This window comes from Lissotriton helveticus, chromosome 5_1 (genome assembly GCF_964261635.1).
Source record: "Lissotriton helveticus chromosome 5_1, aLisHel1.1, whole genome shotgun sequence".
Classification (NCBI taxonomy): Eukaryota; Metazoa; Chordata; class Amphibia; order Caudata; family Salamandridae; genus Lissotriton; species Lissotriton helveticus.
In genome coordinates this window covers 750,912,250-750,924,711 of record NC_136065.1, presented here as the reverse complement: position 1 = coordinate 750,924,711, position 12,462 = coordinate 750,912,250, and the positions used below count along the sequence as shown (strand labels likewise).

Here is a 12,462-nt window from a genome sequence, read left to right as displayed (position 1 = left end):
AAGAGATACAGAATCTGCGGCAAAATGGTCATCTTCACCGCCGCCACCCGACCTAACCAGGATATAGGCAGGTGTCGCCAGCGTCCCAGCTCTGCACGGATTGTACGGCGGAGGGTGGCATAATTAATACTCGCTGTGTCCCGTAAAGTGTTCGCCAGTTGGATTCCCAGGTAGGGGACCGCTTCCGAGGACCAATGGAAAGGGAATCGCTCCTCCAGCCAGACCTGAGTCTGGGGCTCTAGTGAGAGGTCCAAGGCCAGTGATTTCGTCACATTTACTTTGAAGCCCGAGGCCCTTGCAAATGCGTCCATAATCTCTACACTGGCCGGCAGTGAATCCCTTGGGGTGGCCAAGGATAGGAGGACATCATCAGCCTATAAGCTGATTGTGTGCGTGTACGCTCCGATCTTAATTCCCTGAACCCTGCTGTCCGTCCTTAGCGCTTGTGCCAGAGGTTCCATATACAGCGCAAATAGTAAGGGGGAGAGCGGGCACCCCTGTCGGGTCCCACGCTCAATATGGAACCGGGCTGACGAAGCACCATTGACCCGGACGGTCGCAGTAGGGAAAGTGTAGCAATTCAGCACCCACGTGCGAAATTTGGATCCCAAGCCGGCTCTCGCCAAAACTGTTCCAGATACGGCCAGTGCACTCGGTCGAACGCCTTTTCGGCGTCGATTGCCAGCATCATGTACTCGCCAGATAGTCTTGTGGCCCGCTCGATCAGGTGTAAAGCTCTCTTTGTGTTGTCTATCGTCTGCCTCTCAGGGATAAACCCCGTCTGATCTGGATCCACCAGTTCCTGCATCATGGGTGCTAGCCGGGCGGCGAGTATGCTGGTGTAGAGCTTGAGATCCACGTTGAGGAGGGAAATGGGCCTATAAGCTCCGCACTGCGTACGATCCTTCCCAGGCTTGGGAATGACCGAAATGGTGGCCTCCATCAAATCCCTCGGGATGGCCCCTGCCTCTGCGAATGAGTTAAAAAGAGAAGTGAGCAGTGGGGCTAGCTGGACGCAGAATGTTTTATAAAATATGGCTGTGTAGCCATCTGGGCCTGGAGCCTTGGCTAATTTAAGTCGGGAGATCGCTGAGATCACTTCTTCCGGCCGTATCGCCCTCTCAAGCGTCTCAGCTTGTTCCTGTGAGATAGAAGGTAACGCCGCATCCTGCAAAAATGCCTCCCCATCTGCCGGGTCCAAGCTAACTCCTGCATATAGAGTGGAGTAGAAGTCTCTAAAGGTATTCGCTATGTCTCTCTCCGCTTTGACTCTGGTTCCTGCCTGTGTAGTCCGCTCCTGCACCGTGTGTCGCTGAACCCGTTCTTGAAGTGCCCTTCCCAACAATCTCCCGCAGCGGTCTCCACCTGTATAGTACATGTGGCGAACCCGCAAAGCTGCGTACTCGGCGCAATCTTGGTCTAGCGCCAACTGTTGACGCGCCAGCCGGAGCTGCCTCCAGATTCTTGGCGCCCCGTTTGTTGGTGGATTCTTTCCAGCTCGCGCGTAGCCGCCGACAGTTCTTCCCGCTTCCGTGCCCGGTCCGCATTCTCCGCCGCCGCCGCTATAGCTATGAACTCCCCCCGTAACACCGCTTTAAGAGCCGCCCAGTGTGTGGCCTGTGATGTGTCAGAGGGCTGGTTATGTGTCAAGTAATCCATAAGGACCCCTTTAATTTTAGTAATCACCTCCTTCCTATGCAGTAGGGTGTCGCGCAATCTCCAGCAGCGCGGGCCGTGGGCTAGGGGCGGGAAAGAGAATGCAGTCGTGAGTGGTGCGTGGTACGACAGTGCCATTGCTCCTATGTCAGACCGGGACGCCAGCGCTGTGAGTGAGGAGGATGTCAGTAAATCGTCCAATCGCGCATATGTCTTGTGAGCATTGGAGTAGTATGTGTAATCTCTGGTGTTGGGATGAAAATGCCGCCATAGATCAGTCAGTCCGAGCTCTCTCCTTCTACCATGCCCCCCCTCAGACAGAGTGCCCGTTTGCGTGTGGCGCTGCCCCGACCTGTCCTGTAGGTTGTCGAAGACTAAGTTGAGATCCCCTCCTATCACAATGTGTCTATCGGGGGATGCCGCAGCCTCGTCGAGAACTTGATGTAGAAACCTCTCTTGTCCCTCATTGGGTGCGTACACTGTACTGGCCGTGAAGGTGACCTCACTTATAGAGAAACTGTAGGATAGGAGCCTCCCCTTTATTTCAGCTCTTTTCTGCAGAACCTTGCCTCTAAAGCGATGTGACACCAATATCGCGACTCCCGCAGTCTTTGTACAGGCTGAGGAGAAAAACTGGATTGGGAAATGGCGCGATTTCATTCTGTGACAGTCTTTGGGCAGTAGGTGCGTCTCCTGCAAAAGGCAGATATCGGCTTGCGAGTTTTCCAGGAGAGACAGGACTGCCCTGCGCTTCACTGGGTTGTTCAACCCCCTAACATTTAGAGTGAGAAGGCCCAACTCAGTCGCCATCGAATGGAACTTTCAAAATCACCAGCTGTGTCCCCTGTAACCTCTGCCCCTCCGCATGTCCTGCATCATTCATTCGTACTGGAGCTTGGAACCCCTCCCCCCACCCTGTCATTCACCCCGCACTGGCATCCCACTCTGACCTTGCAACAACACCCCCCCTCCCCTCCCCGGTGCCCTCCCTAACCCCAACCACAACCCCCCCCCCCCCCCCCCCCATCAGAACCCACACAGTCAAAAAAGTCCTGGACCTGTTGTGTCTTCGTTCAGGTCCCCGGAATAACCTGGTTATGGGAAACGTGGCACCGGCTACTCCAGTGGCCCCCTACCCGGCCCCACCCGGCCCAATCTGTTACAGTGCTAATAAAAGAAGACCCCCCTCATAGGCTACACATGAGGAAGAGACTTATTCAATTGCTGCCGTGTCCTTAGACACTTCCTCGATGGCCGCCGCCTTCTCCTGCGCCACCGTCTCTGGATCCGGCCTGCGGGCCGACCTGGGTGCTCGCCGACGCCGTACAGTCTGCCAATGTTCCCCCGAGGAACGAGGGGGTCTCTCCTGCGAAGGATTGGTCGCATCCCTCCCGGCCTCCGAGGAATCCTCTGTTTTTATCCCTAGCAGGGCACAGGCGTCGGTCAATGAACGGAACTGGTGAAGCGCGCCGTTCCATTTAAAAACAAGGCGGAAGGGGTGACCCCAGGAGTAAGGGACCCCCTTCTCATGCAGATGTGAGGCGACCACCCTGAACGCTCTCCTTTTTTGCAGAGTGATAGCAGAAAGGTCCTGGTACAGCGCAATCTGATGGTCCCGGTAGCGCAACGGCTGCTTTTTGCACGCCTCTTGCAATCTGATGGTCCCGGTAGCGCAACGGCTGCTTTTTGCGCGCCTCTTGCATTATCCTCTCTTTCAGTGGGAAATTGGGAAGGAAGGCCAGAATGTCCGGCGGAGGGGCTGTCGCCCGTCATGCCAATCCCACTCTGTGTGCCCTATCAATGCGTATCTCAAAGTTCTCTCCTTCTCCTAAAATGTCCCGAAACGAACCCTGCAGGAACAGGGTGATGTCACCTCCCTCTGCCTTGGACGGTACACCCCGGATGCTGATGTTATTCCTCCGGGAGCGATTTTCCAAATCTTCCGCATGGGCCTGTAGGTCCAACTGCTGCTCCTGCAGGCGTAGCACCTCTTGCTGCAAGTGTTCCACCTCCTCGCTCCGTGTGTGGTCAGCCTCCTCGACCGCCGCCACCCTATCTCTCAGACCATCCACGTCGCGGCGAAGCTCTCGAAACTCGCCCGCCATGTGAGAAGTTGGCCTGATATATGATGCTCACTAGTTATAGTGCAAAAAACACAGTTGATGGACAGAATTTAGAACAATGTCATACATTCACCCCAGTACAAAGATCTGGGCCTAAATCCATTGTTTTTTTGCACTCCACACCACCCTGGGTTAGACACTGGCTATATGCAAATCAGCTCTGACCCTGTGCCTCTGGGAACAGTCCAGTCCGAACTACTAAGCCATGTCTTTCCCAGACCGGAATCAAGCATCCAAGGACCGGTTTCTGGCTATCAGCCTTCATCAGCCTGGATAGCTTGACTCCAGTGGTGTGGAGAGCCTGGGACTCACGTCTGAGCATACCCAGCCCACTCGGGGTGAAAATTGCAAAAAACACAGTTGATGGACAGAATGTAGAACAATGTCATACATTCACCCCAGTACAAAGATCTGGGCCTAAATCCATCGTTTTTTTGCACACGGGGTGAAAATTGCAAAAAACACAGTTGATTCTCACCCTGAGTGGGCTGGGTATGCTCAGACGTGAGTCCCAGGCTCTCCACACCACTGGAGTCAAGCTATCCAGGCTGAATGAAGGCTGATAGCCAGAAACCGGTCCTTGGATGCTTGATTCCGGTCTGGGAAAGATATGGCTTGGTAGTTCGGACTGGACTGTTCCCATGAGGCACAGGGTCAGAGCTGATTTGCATATAGCCGGTGTCTAACCCAGGGTGGTGTGGAGTGCAAAAAAACGATGGATTAGGCCCAGGTCCTTGTACTGGGGTGAATGTATGACATTGTTCTACATTCTGTCCATCAACTGTGTTTTTTGCAATTTTCACCCCGAGTGGGCTGGGTATGCTCAGACGTGAGTCCCAGGCTCTCCACACCACTGGAGTCAAGCTATCCAGGCTGAATGAAGGCTGATAGCCAGAAACCGGTCCTTGGATGCTTGATTCCGGTCTGGGAAAGACATGGCTTGGTAGTTCGGACTGGACTGTTCCCATGAGGCACAGGGTCAGAGCTGATTTGCATATAGCCAGTGTCTAACCCAGGGTGGTATGGAGTGCAAAAAAACGATGGATTTAGGCCCAGATCCTTGTACTGGGGTGAATGTATGACATTGTTCTACATTCTGTCCATCAACTGTGTTTTTTGCACTAGTTATAGTGATCACCTTGTATCAGTCCAAACAACCCTAATGGTGATTGGTTGTAAGTCAACCTTATAGACGAGCTATCCTAATGGTAGCATGGACAAAGCAGTCTTAGGCTAAACTCTTTTGGCATGTGAAGCCAGCTGTTTTACCACAATATAACCCCTTGAATTCCAGATGAAAGGACACCACACAGGTTGTTATGAAAATAAACAGTATATTTATTAATAACAACACCTCTGAACTCTTTATGAGGTCAGAGGGCTAAGCACATGACAATCTCTTACGAAAAATACTACAAGTCGCACAACATTACAATGGTGCCCTAGGGGCACGACAAACCATATACTAAGTAAGTGGAATGTGAGAGTCGATAAAGGAAAGGGAGCTGTCCAGAGGCTGTAGGATCGGTGGGACCACGCTATACTAACTTCAGGTAAGTAATAGGAGGCCCACGGAACGCGTGTGCAGAGTGTGAACTCACACGCGAGATGCGTAACAACGTCTATGGACAGTACAGTTCAAGTTAAAGGTGAGTACGGACAATCCTGACTGGATAGGACTAAAACGACTGTGGAACTGGACACTAGGACAGTTAAACTACCCTTGAGCACCGAAATGCTCTTGTTACCTCACCCACGGGCCGCGGGTGCACAGGATCAAAGTGCGTCGGGTTCTCGCGTTGAAGTCTATGGAGCCTGAAAGAAAATATGCTGCAGGCGACCAGGAGGAAGATGTCCGGTGCAATCCAAGGGTGGATTGTTGAAGAAGGAGACCTGAAAGCAGAGGGGACAATGTTCACAGTCACTAGCCAGTGACTGAAGTGGAACCAGGAAGGAACCAGATGTCGTCGTCGCGATCAGGTGAAGAGTGGACGCTTGACTCTGCAGCCACGTGGACCAGGAGGTGTCTTCGACGACCAGGATGGAGGCACGAGCTGTCCCACGCAGGCTCTCGCTGTCGGCGGTGTTGGATCCGGGATTGGAGGCAACAGGCCTTGGCAAAGGCAACCCACGCGGTGAGTGAAGAAAGAGTCTGGTGCGGACTAGGAGAGTCCGGGGTGCCCCTCTTTTGGAAGGGAGCAAGGGCCAATCTGGAGCAACCAGATCAGCAGTGAAAATTCAAAGGTTCGTCGTCTAGGAGGTCACTAGCCAGCCGGCAAGTGACCAGACAACGCGTCGAGCAGGAACCAAGCAGAAGGGCCCCACGCAGATCTCTTGGATGCTGGAGGGCTGAACTTCGGTGCAGGGGCTGCTCGGGGTCGGGGCTTCTCAGTCCCCAAAGCACTTGGTCGAGTTTACCTCGGGAGTCGTGCTGGAAGCGAAGTGCAGTTTCTTCCAAGATGGCCGGTCCCACGTGTCTTGTCGCACCCACGGGTCTCAGCTTTGCTGCAGATGTGAGTTGAGGTCGGAGAGGTCTGGGAATCCGGGTCTCGTCGGGCTCTGAAGTCTGGATCCTCGAGGGAAGACGACAAAGGGAAGCCGCTGGACGCTTGGTGGTGCCTGCTTGTGCAGTGTGGACACTCTTTGTCCACAAGGGAGATTGTTCAGTCTTCTGTGGAGCAGAACGTCGAAGGCCAGAGTTTCTTCTTCTTGAATAGTTCAGGAAAATCTAATTTGGAATGGGACCAGCTCCTACCTTTATTCTCCTAAAGGGGGCTGCACTACTGACTAGGTCCCTCCCCTGGGTGGGACCAGGAAGGGGGTGGTTATACCCCCTATCCTTTGTCCGGTTTCGCGCCAGAGCTGGGGCAGGGATGCCCCAGCAACTGTTTTGAACCGATGTATGCACAGGGCACCTTGTGTGCCCCAGGCATGTCTCATTCCTTTCAGGCCTCCCTATCTCAATACACAAAATCCTGTCTGGGGTGATGCTAGCACCTCCCAAGGCAGGAAACCCTTTGTCCAAGCCACCCTCGCTGGAAGGACTCCCAGCAGCAGGAGGTCAGACTTGTGTCTGTGGTGGCAGCATCCATTTTGTGATGCTGAGGCTCGAGTTAACTTTAACCGGGGTTCACAGTTACATACATGTCGTGTCCCTCTAGAAGGGTGGAATGCTACCCCCGTCGCCAGAATTGGCGAGGGGGTACTATTCCAAATCGTATGACACCTTACTCGACATGTTTTCATAATGTTATACCAGAATTAGCATTTAACCGCGAGGATTATAATGCACTTAAGAGTATATGGTATAGCGTTATCATGGAACAGCTATTAGGACTTGGTTCCGCAAGCTGCAAACGGGCTCAGCTCATGCCAGAGCACCATCTCACATAATTCCAAGCACTCTGCCTTCAGGATTGTTAAGGCCTGCCATAGGAGTGACTGATAGGAATATATGTCTCCATTTTAGGGTTAGATATAGGTATACTATATCTATAGCAAAGGGTGTTTACACCACCTTGCCCCAGCTGTCGGGCAGCCAGTTGTGTCAGATTTAGATGGCCAGCCAGGGGTGGCATAATACATGCTTCAGCCCCTGGTAGGCCCTGGGTACACCTATGCCCTGGATACCTAAGGTATACTGTACAGGGACTGATAAGGGGGCCCAGTACCAATTGGTAAATGCACCTAAGGTACATGGTTGTCAATTTAGAGAGAGAACAGCTAGGCTGTGGGTCTGATTAGCAGGCCCACAGCCAGGGAAAGTCGTAAACCAGTGATGCAAAAAGCAAAAATCTGGGGTGACCATAGGATTGCAGACCCCACTCTCCTACACGCCATTTCTTGCTTTAGGGACTGGAAGTCTTCCCGTAAAGAGTTGAACAGGGATTCTAGAAAAACCTTGGTGATCTGGCTGCCTCTTTCTCCCGTTTCCCAGGGTCCACTCCTGCTGCTGGACCTGAGGGGCTTTTGGAGCCTTTCGGGGTCCCTTTCGTTAGCATGTCAGTAATGGAGCGTCCACCCTTGCGCGATCCCCCGGACATGTCTGGACCCGCCGGGCAAGCGCCGTTCGGGGCCTCCCTCTGTAACTCAAGGATGACTCTCTCCGTCGCAGCCTTCAACGCACCGACCCACCGTGCACTCCTGAGGCACCTGTGTGGCGGTCTCCGTCGCTGGGGGAGTCCCCGTTGTGCAGGCACAGTCCGCCCACTTCCGGGTCCCCGTGGGGCTCACCTGTGCAACTCCCCACGTGTGTCGTGTCTGTAGGGCCTCACGTGTACCAAGCAGGCCTCCAGGCAGTGTCTCTCCCAGAGGAGGTTCGGGGGCAGGTCGCTCTGAATGGGCCGGCCGACCGCTGGCACCGACCTCCACTGTCAATGGCTGAAGCGTACCCCGAGAATTCCTCAATCTGCCAGGCGAGTGCAGGGCCCTATTGGCGATCCCACGCCCTGCGAGGGCCGGCTTCTCTGCCACAGACGTCTCACGCTGTGTGCCGCCACTGTCCTCCTCGTCCCGGGTCAGCTTCACATTACGCCCCCACTCACCGACAGGCCCCCTCCCTGCCGTAGGCCTCCAATCCCCGGCCTCAAGTTTCACTGTGGCTGCTGGGCCTCGGGGTTGCCGTGTCCGCCTCCGCCGCTCCACTGGCGCACTCTGCCCTTCTCCTCTGCGCCTCTCACCCTGGGGGCCCCCCCCGATGTCTCACTCCCGGGGGCTCCCCCGATGTGTCACTCCCGGGGGCTGCGGGGCAGGGGCCCCGCCCCACGTACACTGCCGCACCGGGAGTAGGCCTCCGTGCCGGGGCTTCGATTTTCGTGCTCCCCGGGTGCGCGGGTCTACCGCCCCTGGGTGCCTCTCACCTCGGTGGGTATGCTGCGTTGTCCGCCAAGAGGCCCACAGGGATCGGGCTGCCACTGAGCGCTCCTCACTCACAGGCCAGGCTACGCCGTCCAGCTCTCTTCCGCCGCTATCCTGGGCTCGTGGCCTGCGGGCTGCCGTCGTACCTCCGCGGTCCGCCGCGGCTCCAACAACCTCATCGGGGTCGCATTATGGGTTCTGTGCCAGGGGCCCTCAAATGGAGACCCCGGGGGGGGGGGGGGGGGGTCCGGTGCTGTGGATCGGGCGATTACTGGGGCCGGGGTCGGGAGCCTATTCACCACACGTCCGCTGCGGTCGCCATCTTGCAGATACAGCTTTAAAGGTGAACAGAAGCTGGGTATCACCAGCATATGATATAATTTTGATCGCAGATGTAGAGATCAATTCTGCCAACGGGGTTAAATAAACATTAAAAAGCAGCGGGCTCAGGGCAGAGCCCTGTGGCACACCCCATTGAAGTGGTTTGACTGGAGAAATGAACGGGAGGGTCCGGACCTGTTGTTTGCGGTCAGATAGAAAAGACAATATCCAGTTCAGCACTGTACCCTGCACACCAATGGTGTTAAGGCGATTCAAAAGGATGGGATGGGCGACTGTGTCAAATGCTGCAGACAAATCTAACGACACTAACTCCTTCGACTGCCTAATGTATTGAGTCCGCCATTTCAATTAGGGCTGATTCCTTACTATAACCGGGACGAAAGCCGGATTGAGAATCATGAGGGAGGCCGTTATTCTCAATGAAACCGGTCAGGTGCTGATGCTGATAGACCAATTTCTCTAGGATCTTTGCAGGGGCGGGTAAAAGAGAAATAGGTGTATAATTGCAAGGGGATTCTGGGTCTGCATTGGCTTTTTTTAGAATGGGAAAAAGAAAGGCCCAGTCTAAGCGAGCGGTTCCAGATGGAATTTAAATAGGGATTAAGGAATTCAGCAAGGGCGTTATATTGTTTGGCTGGCGAAGGGTCACTTGGGGAACCGGATTTAAACTTCTGCAATTCGAGGAGTGAGACTTCCTCCGGGATTTCAGCAAACTCTGAGAGCATGGTGCTAGGGGCCAGCTTCGAGTAGTGATCCTCTGAGGTCAGGGGTACTTCATGAGGCTCAGGGAAGGAAGCATAGATCAATGCGATTTTGTCCTCAAAGAACTCAGAAAGTTTATTGCATAGAATCTGTGAGGGCAGGTGGGTGTGCGTAAGTGCCAGTGTGTCGGTGAAAGACTTAACAATTCTGAAAATCTCCCTAGAAGAGTTTTTAGCATTATCAATTCTGTAGGCTAGAAAATCTTTTATTTTCAATAAGGAGTCTGTGGTACTCTTTGAGAGCCGAACGATAGCCTAGCTTACTTTCCGCAGAATAGGTAAGTCTCCAGCTACGTTCAAGTTTTTTACATTTTGACTTTTTTAGTCTAAGGTACAGTAAACTGGCAGCCAAAGGGTTTGTGCTCTAGGGGGTTGGGCCTACTTGTCCCAAGGACAAAACGCACATGAAAACTTGTTGCCCTTGACCCCAAACAATATGTCCCGGGACTATAGGAATTCCACATCCGTGTTTGTTACTGTGCTTGGCCCATAAGGCGATGCAAAAAGTGGTCTTAATTGAGTCAACATTTTCTGACCCCATATAAGCCCACAAGAATGCTGCGATCCGACACCCAGCAACTGTTGGTAGCACCCAAGATAATGAAGACCATGGGCGGAATAAGATCCTTCGCTTTCTTTGCACGGAAACTCTAGAATGGACTCCCTCCTAACCTAAGGCAAACCAAATTGGAACTAGCGTTTAGTAAACTGTTAAGAACGTTTCTTTTCTAACTCCCTTCCCATCTGCTGGATACCTGATTGTCATAGTGCTGGGAGGCCCTTCTTTGTAGCCATGTGCTTCAGAAATCCTCCTGAATAGAATAGAATGGAATACAAAAGTGACAATTCAGACTATTTCAGACGTCCAAAGCTATGAGAATGGATTGGACAGCAGGTATTAGTCCTTTTAAATCTTTATTTTACTAATAAACAACTGTTATGTGCTCATCTTTAATTTAGACAAACAGCACCACTCTTGGGCAGACTGTCATTAGTACCGGTGTTAGCAATTAAGTGCTGAGCACCGGAAACCACCAGTTCACATTAATCACTGTGCTAAACCGTCTCACATTGATTGATCTTAGAGTTCACTAACACGGACATTCTGTTTAAAAAAATAAATATTAATCTTACATTTTATATTGCTGATTACCCTGATGAGTACAGAAATTCTAAATTAATATGTATTCTTTCCTCAACCTAAAAACAAATTGCATGAAGTTTTTGTCCAAAATGTGCATTCATGTGGTCAAATGTTGCAATTGAATATTGAATAGAACGGTATTTAAACAATGTTGACTTCACTGCAGAAATTGTTTTGATTTTGTTTTCTCCGCTTCTCTTGCTCTGGCAGATCCTAAACATGATGGTACTGCAGAAGGTATTGAGAACATGGCTGATGCAGTGACACACGCCCGATTTGTCGGCACTGATCCAGCCAGTGATGAGGTCGTCTTGATGAAGATCCTGCAGGTGAGCTGTTTTAAGATGGTTATTGCAGATGATAATAGTAAGTACCAGAGTTACTGGTTACACTAAGACTGTAAGCGTTACACGGACTAAATGAAAAAGATATTGTCCACAGAAGTGAATTGTTCTGCCTCATTATATAGTACTTACTATCCGTATGTGGGGCAATAAAGCATTTGCCTACATTGGTAGCACATTACACTGTGTGGTTTGAGGGAGCTGTCTTTGTTTTGATCCCATGAGGTAAGTGTTTCAATGTTCTGCATGATGACCACCGAGGTGTGATTATCATGGTATGGGATGCAGCGCTTAGCAGTGTGATGAGTAAAGAAGCATCCGAGACAGATGCACAGTTTGTTTTCAGTAAGCTGGTAACTTTGAGCAGCATTGCAGGTCCCTTTATAGAATTTCTCATTTTAACATTCCTCTTAGCTGGTTACTATACTGGGTGGTCCCTTCTGAGATATCTCATTTAAAGTTTGTGGTCCTGAGCAGGAGTAGGTTGGAGGACATCATGGATCTGCGGGGATAAACTTTGTTCTTACTATCTCATATCTGCCATTGTGCGATGTTAAAAGCATTCATAGTATGTAGCTAATTGGGACCTGCAGTGGTGAACTAAATTAAAGTCCTCCATCGGCCAGAGGCACGTGGCAGATCTGTTCAGTTATTCATGCTTGTTCAGTTGGTGATGGGTGGTTTATTGTTTTGGAATGGTGTAGTACTGGGTGATGGCCATGACCCATAGCAGTTTTGCCTTATGCGAGCGTGAGAGAGTCAAGCACTTAAAATAAATTATTATGCAGTCTGCATGATCTACAGCTGACTGCCCAACTGTTGATTGTTATGAAAGTAGTATGTGACTGGAGAGTTATATAATATATTGTGTTGTAATTGCATTATATAGCACTGTGTACCCTTGAAGAACTTTTTACGCCAGGCAGCATGTTACTCCAGGACCCAGATTTAGGATATTTTCTTATCTCCAGTATTGGGGTGTCTTTCATAGATTCACATGCCTGAATCATTCCCCGTCGTCGGAGTTGGAGTCCCACAGTACATAAAAAGGCAATAATATGCCATAATACCATAGGAAAAAACCTGTTAATAACCAACCAGGAAGTAAAGTAGCCCAAGCTACAGGAGAAAAACTTCCACACATGACTATCCTAGTCATTTTGTATAGCCCAAACTTCAGCCAATCAGGCGACCGCACCCACCAGAAAGTTCTCCCCAGAGACTCAAGCTCTCAG

General features: G+C 51.5%; 1 protein-coding gene across 4 annotated transcripts in view; it reads left to right on the top strand.

The window, feature by feature from the left end:
• Positions 1 to 12,462, top strand: part of GBF1 (golgi brefeldin A resistant guanine nucleotide exchange factor 1) — a 2,365,494-nt gene that overhangs the window by 270,347 nt on the left and 2,082,685 nt on the right. For all 4 annotated transcript variants that reach the window (XM_078643218.1, XM_078643217.1, XM_078643220.1 and 1 more), the window contains exon 5: positions 11,094 to 11,212. In XM_078643218.1, coding sequence (XP_078499344.1) covers positions 11,094 to 11,212 — 119 coding nt within the window. The remainder of the gene's footprint in view (positions 1 to 11,093; positions 11,213 to 12,462) is intronic.